At 55.9% G+C, this 8,595-nt stretch overlaps 1 protein-coding gene across 3 annotated transcripts in view; it reads left to right on the top strand.

The window, feature by feature from the left end:
• Window positions 1-917: 917 nt before the first annotated feature.
• The window catches only part of ITGA3 (integrin subunit alpha 3), a 32,204-nt gene continuing 24,526 nt past the window's right edge, over window positions 918-8,595 (top strand). For all 3 annotated transcript variants that reach the window (XM_061391420.1, XM_061391418.1, XM_061391419.1), the window contains exon 1: window positions 918-1,533. In XM_061391420.1, coding sequence (XP_061247404.1) covers window positions 1,328-1,533 — 206 coding nt within the window. In that variant the 5' untranslated portion in view covers window positions 918-1,327. The remainder of the gene's footprint in view (window positions 1,534-8,595) is intronic.

Raw genomic sequence — 8,595 nt, 5'->3', positions numbered from 1 at the left:
TCCATTTAGTTAGATTCTTCTGCGGATAACCAGATCTTTGGACTCCGCCTACCTAACTCAACCCTGGTGCCACCCACGACATACCTGTTGGGGCTGAAGTCCCTGCCCAGTCTCCAAACACCCTTTGGGATTCTGCTGGGCTGGGCCCTGAAGGCAAGCGTGGATCAGAAATGGGTACAGTCTGAGCCTAGGTCCTGGCTACGCAGGCACTCTAAAGAGAAGGGACTTCTTTTCACATCGACTGGATATTCATGATACAGTAGATATCAGAAGGCGTAGCCTGTCGGGGAAAACGCTGTCGTTGCTAATTATAATTAGCGATGCTTGGTTATTACCACTGCTAAATATCTGTCTGATTTTGCGAGACCATTCCCCGCCCGGGTCAAAGTGGGTGGGAACAAGTGGGTAAAAGAAAAAAATCTTGACAAGGAAGGCGAAGGGGCTGGGTACCAGGAAGAACGCTCAGAGACCGCTAACCTCTCAGGGACTCACAGCGCGGCGGAGGAGAGTAGAGCCTTCCAGCCTGCGGCTTGCGGACATTGGTTCCCAGATGCGCCAATGCCGGGGCTCTCCAGCCGGACCCACAGAGGTGGCCGCGCCCGGAACGGCCTCTCCAGCGGCCGCAGCGAAGCAGCGGGACAAATCCCACCGCCGGCCCCGCCCGTCCAATCCATCTTGCTCGGGAAGCGACGCTTCTCTGGAGGAGCAAGCGAAGGGGAGGGGAAATCCAAGCTTTTGGGGTCTCCCGACAGGTGTTTGGGGGAGAGGGCGGAGCCGGCTCAGGAAGGATGAGGGAGGGGCGGTGCTGCCCCTTTAAGAGGCGGCGGCCGAGCCGGGACCTTTTCTCTTTCCCCGGAAGGAAAGCTTAGTCCTGGCTGGGCGCGCAAGGTGGGGAGGTGCGGGGCTGGGCGTGGGGAGGCGGGGCGCGTGCGGGGGGACACCCCTCCTTCCTGCCTTCCTTGCGGTGGACTGGTCTGCCTGCTCAGATCCGCCACCGAACCCGGATCGGAGGCGACTGTGTGGCCAAGTGGGCGCGGCCGGTGCGAGCTGAGGGGCAGGGTGCCCCGGGCAGGGGGGAGGTGACCCGGGACAGTGCAGGCGGGAGAATAGACCCGCGGACCTCCGAGGGAAATCTGAGCGTTCAGACCGTGAGCGGATGTAAAATTGACCAAGTCTGGGGGCCAGAAACTGATCAGCGCTGCGGGGCTTAACTACGCGGCCGGCGGGAGCGTTCTCCGGTGGCGCGGGGGAGCAGGTGAACAGGTCCTCACTCCCAGCTCCACGCCCTCACGCGCTCTCGCCAGGAGCCAGGTTCCCGCCGGCAGCCATGGGCCCCGGCCCCAGCCGTGCCGCCGGCGTCCTACGCCCGTTGCTCGGCATGCTCGCCTTGATGGTGGCCGCAAGCAACCGCGCCGCCTCCGCCTTCAACCTGGACACCCGATTCCTGGTGGTGAAGGAGGCCGGGAACCCGGGCAGCCTCTTCGGTTACTCGGTCGCCCTCCATCGGCAGACAGAGCGACAGCAGCGCTACCTGTAAGTGAAATTGGCCGGAGTGGGGTGGGAGGGAGAGTGTGAGCACAGGCTGCAGATCTCGAGCTGAGTCCGAGCCCTAGGGCCCGGTGGCTTCCAGGCTCGCAGGCCGTCGGCTTTGGGGAACGAAGATTGAGAGGGCGGGGACCTAGGCAGCTCTCCTGCTGCTGAAGCTTGGCGGGAAATAGAGGGATTGGAAGTGGGATGGGGGCAGTAATCATTTGCAAGTGCTGACCTGGCCAGAACCTGTCTAGACTCAGCCCCTCGGCCTTTTAAACCTCTGCTGAGAATAGAAGTGGAGTCCCCGTTTCCTGAGACCCCTCCCATTCAATGAACCGGGAATTTAGTGTACCGAATGCCTCATCTCTCCAAGGCTGGGAACTGGGGAAAACTGCAAGATAAATGCCTTTCCCCTTTCCCGGGAAGAACCTATGGGGATATGCATTTAAGCCCGCCCCCACCTCACACTTAGTGTGTGGCCCCGCCAGCCACACCCTGCGCAGAACCAGACTGGAGGGCCTTCTCAAGTGCTTGGTGGTTCGAGAGAGAGGTGACGGCGAGTCTGGGTGGCTGGAGCTGTCCAGGCGCTCCTTCAGACCCCTTGAGGATGCAGAAGTAGCAGTGAGAGGAGGAGCTGTCCCGACTCCCCCTTGGTTTCCTGCACCCCACCCCCACACACCGGCAGTGATGCCCTCCCACTAGACGTCTCTGTCTCCTCGCATTCCACGGATTCATGTTGAATCTTCAACCCTGAGTGTGTTTGTTTTGGTTTCAGGAGGGAAATAGTGTTTTTCTCTTCTGGTCTCCTTCCCCAACATCTGCAAGGAGAAGGAGGGGAAAGAGCTAGACAGAGAAGAGAGACGGGAAGCAGACACATCCAGCTGCTTATGTTGTGTCCCCCACCCTATATCATGCCCAGAGGGGCATGTCCAAGTTTGAGAAGTTTCTCTGCGTGGGCTCAGTGTGCTGAGGTTGGCAGGTGGAGGAAAAGGGCAGCTGGGGAAGGTGAGGCTGTCCAGGAGGGAAGGCTGTTAGGACAGCGCAGGCAGGCCTTCTTTGGGCTCTTCTGTTTGACTTACTGAGATGTCAAACCCTGCTGAGCAAGAGGACAGTGTCAGATAAAGGGTGTGTTGAAACCTTTTCCAATTCTGGCTGGAACCTGCAGAAACTTGAGGAAGTTGGAATGTCCAAAGTCCAGACTCTGCCTCAGCCTTGGCCCCTGCCCTGCTGGCCTGGCCCCTGCCCTGCTGGCCCGGCCCCTGCCCAGTCTACCTGCCTACTTGGCCTCAATTCCATCTGGCTTTTGCAGAGGTTAGGGCCACCACACCCTTCCCAACCTGGGCCCAGCGGCTGCCGTCTGGCCTTAGCCAATTCTCCATCTTTTGGAGACCCTAAGTGACCATCAGCTTAAGTTTCTATATTAGTGCTCTTTCTGCCCCAGCCCAGAAAAAGATTTTCAGATTTTCATTGCTGAATCAACATAATACAAGGCAATGTAGTGTAAAGAGAACATCAGAAAAGCAAGGGTAGGTAATGGAAAGCTGGAGGAAATAATAGATTCTGTAATATGCAATACTCCCCCCCCCCCCGCCTTTTTTTATTTTTATTTACTGCTATGTGACCTTAAGCAGGATATTTCCATTTTCTGGGCCCGTTTTCCCGAGAAAGGGGTTCAGTCTGGATCTATATATGCCTTCCTGCCTCTGTTGGTGTGTAAAAGGCAACTTGGCATTGTGGAGAAAGAAGAGGCTCCCAATCCCATTACCAGTTTCCCATCTAGAATCTGTCACTAATACCTGACTCTTCACATATTAGCGCACTTTCTTCATGGGGGTAATAGTGAGGTTTTAAGGAGATGATTTGGGGTAAACACTGCATCAGCTGAGGGCTCTTGTGCTAACCAAGGGCCTCACTCAAGGTGACTTAGTGGAGGAGTCCTACTTTTCTTCCTGGGTAGCTAGAGACGGCATTAGGCCTTTCAGGAGCCCAGAAGTTTCTAAAACTGATGAATCTCAGAGTGACAGGTAGTTCTAGATACTGTTCTGGGTGACTCATTTGGTTGGGTATCTTCAGTCTTTCCAGGGGTGATTCTACATCTTGGCTCATCTCTTCCTCTCACTGAATTCTGCCCCATGACCCTTAGGCAGAACCAGCTGGGCCAGCTGGGCTTAGCTGCAGCCAGCTGTGTAGCCAGATGTAAACAGCTGCCGAGTACACAGCTCAGGGGAACCAGCAAGTCAGGTGGCAGTCTTATATTCTGTTAGCTTCAAAGTCCCTTTGGAAAATGGGGGAAGGTTCATGATCCTGAACAAAGTCTGAGCCTGGAGTTCCCTGCAGATTTTCAGGAGATACAGGGACCCTGGAAAGTGTATGCAAAGTCATGCATGTCTGTGCATTGTTCTGGAGCCAGGAGGGGGGAAAGCATAGCTTCCATTATATTCTCAAAGAAGGCCTTATTGTAGTAATGGTTAAAAATGAAGGTGTGTCTTTGTTCCCCATCACCTTCATCTCTAGACTAAGGTTCGTGCCCACAATATCAGAGGCTTACTCTAACCCCGGCCCCAATTTCCCAGTCCCTGGAATCTCCAGTTTCCTGGTGATCAGAAGCAGGGCAGGGAAGGGGAGAGGACCAGGGTGCTTTGGGCTTCTTAGTGAGATATGTGAGGACCCCCGGGGAAGCAGAGGGACTATTTCTCTGGTCACAGACCTCCCCTGCTTTCCCCTGGTACCTGTTCTGTCATTCCCTCCTGGGAATCCAGGTGTCCTGGCCTGACCTGACCTTGTAGACTATGGGAGATACCTCTGGGGCCTTTGCATGGAAATGAGGGTGTTTGGGAAGCCTGGGGTGGGGGTAGCCACAGCTCCTGGAAGATGAGGTCATACCTGAGGTAGACAGGAACCAGGCTTACTTGTTCTCCTAAAACATGTTTCCCTGGGTAGGGCAGGCACCTGGCAGCCTGCAAGGCTCGTGCCAGAGGAAATGGGCAGAGCAGCTGTGGCTGCAAGCAGAAGGCCTGGATCCGTAGCGTCCTTTCTCTCTGGCTTTCTCCAATGACCAGGCCAGGCCAAGGGGCTTAAAACTGGATGGGAGGTAGGGGCAGCCTGATCTTGTAGAAAATGAAGCGAAAAGGGCTTGGTCAGAACTAACAGCAAGAGGGATTGAGGTTAGATGACATGAAAAATGACCTAAGGGATCAGATGTGGGAAAAAAATACTAAGGAGCCAGAGAAAGGGAGAAGAGATGAGAAAAAGTCTTGTTCTTTATTATTGGAGACTTGAGCAAGGCCTCGTTCTCCTGTCCTCTCTCATTCTCTCATTTCCCCAGCTTGGTGCTGGGATTCTAGGCTGAGTCACCAGAGGGTAAAGGGGACTGGGGGCAGCTGGAGAGGACGAAGAGGCTGCAGTTTCAGCTAACACAGGAGTGGCCTCTGGGGACATGGCTAATTCAGGCAGAGGGTTGGCACAGAGCTGGGATTCAGGCATCAGAGAGCTGCCCCCTACCCCACTGCCCCCCACCCCACCCAAGCACTCAGAGCTGGAGTGGGACCCTCCCTAACTGGCTTTCTGGCCAAAGGAGTAAGGCATGGGGGCCCATGGCCTGAGTGTTGGACTCGCTGGCCCCTCAGTGTTAACTGAAGCCTTTCCGCTCGGGCCACCCCAGTGCCTGCCTGAGGTGATGAGTCTGGGAAGTTGAATCTTATGGGCTGTTTCTCTGAACATCATCCCACCCCAGTATGCCCCATGGAGACTTCTCTGGGGTGAACTGACTGGTGCCCTGACACCCCTGGGCCCTGTTCCCCAGCTTCCTTTGATTCTGTTGCTTTCTACTTGGCTGTTGCATTAGCTTTGATCTGCCCCAGGAAGAGTGATGGGGGCGGGGGGAGTGGCAGGAGTGAGAAAGGGCTTCTCTGGACTTGGAGCCCAGGGGCCTCTACAAAGTCCAGGAGGGGCTGTCTGGCTGGAGCCAAAAAGTAGGGTGAAAAGGCAGCTATTTGAAAGCCCTTGAGAGGTCATTTTACTCATTCTGGAGGGGCACCCGCTCCAACCCAGTCCAGCCTGACTTTAGGAGAGAGGCTGTCCAATCTCCTTTCTCCCTTGCTGCAAGAGCTGAACAAAGTATCCCGCCTTGCGTCCCACTTCTGACCGCTGCCGGGAGGGTGACCTCAGTGGTGGTCTGGGAGGGATCAGCTTCTGATCTGATCTGATCTGGACCAGATCCAACAGCGGGAGCAGTGTGCTCATTCGCTTAGTAACTTACATTCATTTACAACAGCAACGAAAGATCTTTCCCACCCTCTGGATTTTCCCACACCTGACTGTGGCTGGAGGAAGCTGGACCCGGCCCTCTGCACACCCTCCTTCCCCTTCTATTCCCAGTCCTCTGGCTGTGGATCCATTGGATCCTGGGCTGGGAGCCAGAGGGCCTTAAAGGGCCTCTAAGCAGGCCAAGTAGGAGCTAAAAATACTCCAGGGAGGTGGGGGGAGCACCTTGCGGAATCTCTGGGGAGGGAGGGGCCTGGGATGCAGGGCTAGGGTTAGGGTCTTGCCCCACTGCCCCTCAGTGGGCACAGGCTGGTGCAGGGTGAGAGTGGAAAGGGTATAGGTAGTAAGGGGTTTTATGTCAACCCGATTGCTCTTCATGCCCAGCTCTGCCTTCTCTGTACCACAGGAGGCTAAGAGGAGGGGGTCCCTCACGCCACTCCCTCTAAGATGAGGCTGCTGGGAGGGTGTGGCCACCTGCTCCTCAACCATTCCAGCACTTAAACTTGGGCCTGGAAAGCCGCAGGCATAGCAACACTTCCCTTGCACTGCTCGCCCTGGAATGCAATCTGGGTTCTCCAGGGACCCCTGGCCCACTGAGGCCTGGACCCACCCCTTCAAGGTCATGTAGCCAACCCCCAGCTGCTACCTCCAGCCAAATCTGAGCTCCCACCCTCGAATGACTAGCTGCCAGTAGCCCGCTGACCTGACTGATGGCCTGGTGTCTTTCGGCCCCAGAAGTGTTACTTCCACATTACCCTCTGCCCCGTCCAAACACCTGAACTAGTCTGCCCAGTGTGCTCTGCTTTAGATCCCCTCATCTGGCAGGGCAGAAATTCCTGGGTCCCCAGAGCAAGGCCTGGGGGTGTGCTGGGGCCATCCTGGTGCCACAAGAAAGCAGAACCACCGTGCTCACATGGGCCTCGGCTTCATAGTCAGAAGGCCCTTCTAAAGAATGAACCCACTGCTCCCCCAACCATCCTGGAGGCTGGTGGGGCAGCTGCTGGCCCATTTTACAGATGAGGCACTCATGGCTCAGAGGTAAAGGAAATTGTCCATTGAGGCAGAACACACCTAGAACCAGACCCCTCAGCTCCAAGGCTGAAATATTCCTTTTCCACAGGTAGCGGCTCCCCGCTCTCACCTATCAGGCACACTGGGGGCAGATGTCTACAGGTGGTGAGGCCATGGGCTCACTAGGTACCCGCCTCAGCCCAGACCAAGGATGACTAACAGGGCCTGGCTGCCACGCTGGTCCCCTGCCAGCCCTTCTGTTGGAGTTGCCCGCCCTGCTTTGCATAGAGAAGCTGCACCCCTGCTCTTAGGAACTGTTCTCCAGGGTGAGGTCTGAGCTGAGGTGTGAGGTGCAGGCAGCGGTCCCTTCACAGCACCCCCAGGCAGCGCATTCCTGATACCCAGTGGGCGGAAGCACCCAGGCCCCGGCATGCCCAGGCCTGGCGCTGCCCATTCCCTGCCGCCCTCTCTCTCAGGTCCCAGGCAGGAGCTGCAGGCAGGGCTGTTGTTTTGCATATCCAGGCTCTAACAGGAGGCCTGGCGCCCCAATTCTGAGTTGGGAGCCTCAGGAACCAGCATTGCCAGGGCAGATGGAGGAGTACCTGGGAGATGTCTGCTACCCAGGAGGCAGGGTCCAGCAAGATTGAGGAGGTGGTCTTGGCAGAATGTCCAAAGGCTGCTGACAGATGATGCTGGGAGAGCAAGGGGTGGTAGAGCTGGGTTCTTAAACCACGATGTGAATATTTGGGGTGTATGTTAAATATACAGGTTCCAGGGCTCTACCCTCAGATTCAACTCAGGCTGTCTGTGGTGGGCTGAGGAATTTGCCTGTTGAACAAATATCGCAGGGATTTTTTATTCTAGTGGTCCAAGAACTACCTTTTGAGAGAATGTGTCAAGGCTGGTCACTTGCCTTCCTCTCCTCTAGTCACCTGTCTGGTATGGGATGGGCTGCTGGAGCCCTAAGAACCCTTGTAGGGACTTGCAGGTGGCATCCCTAAAGATGGGCTCCAGGCAGACTGGGGACAAGGTGACTGAAGTCCTCATTCACCCCGACTCTCGTGCTCACCCTTCTGCCCAAAGTGTCAGGTACTCAGCTCTCCTGCCGTCACCCCCATACCTCATAAATCTGTCTCAACATGGCAGGAAGGGGGCGAGAAAACACTCCAGGGTCACTTAAGGACCCTGCTGACTCAGCTCACCCAGCTGTGGTTTGGGGTCAGTTGTCCTTTCCTGCCCACATTCTTCAGACCACCCCAAGATCTAAGTCCTCCGACGACTTAAAGAGGTAGGACCCAGGCCTCCAACTATCCACCCCTCCCCACCACCTCACACATTCTTTCCTCGGATCTCTGGAAGTTTGAATCTTGTGCCAAGACAACGCCGCCTTCTTCTTTTCCCATCTACCTTCATCTCAGAAGCCAAGCGTTCTTTCCCCAAACCAGATCTGCTTATGTCAGTCAGATACCGAAACAGTCCTTCCAAACCCAGATCTCGCCATGTTTCTGCCTTGCTTAAAATCCCTCCACAGCTTCCCTTCTCACCCTGTCCTCTTGTTCCTCCCCATGTTTCTGGCCTCCAGCTGTACCGAGGGCCTTGCAGATCCCTGAGTCACCCTCTTGCTCACAATTCCTGGCTCTTGCACATGTCAGACCTCAGCCTGCAGTGCCCCTCCTCCCCTTCTTTACCTGGTGAGCCCTGGGCATCATCCTCAGACTCAGGCCAAGGTACTCTTCTGTGAGCCTCCCTGATTGCCCCCCATGCAGAGTCGGGGCTGCTTTGCTCCCTGCT

Source organism: Bos javanicus, chromosome 19 (assembly GCF_032452875.1).
Source record: "Bos javanicus breed banteng chromosome 19, ARS-OSU_banteng_1.0, whole genome shotgun sequence".
NCBI lineage: Eukaryota > Metazoa > Chordata > Mammalia > Artiodactyla > Bovidae > Bos > Bos javanicus.
This window is presented reverse-complemented; position numbering and strand designations above follow the sequence as displayed.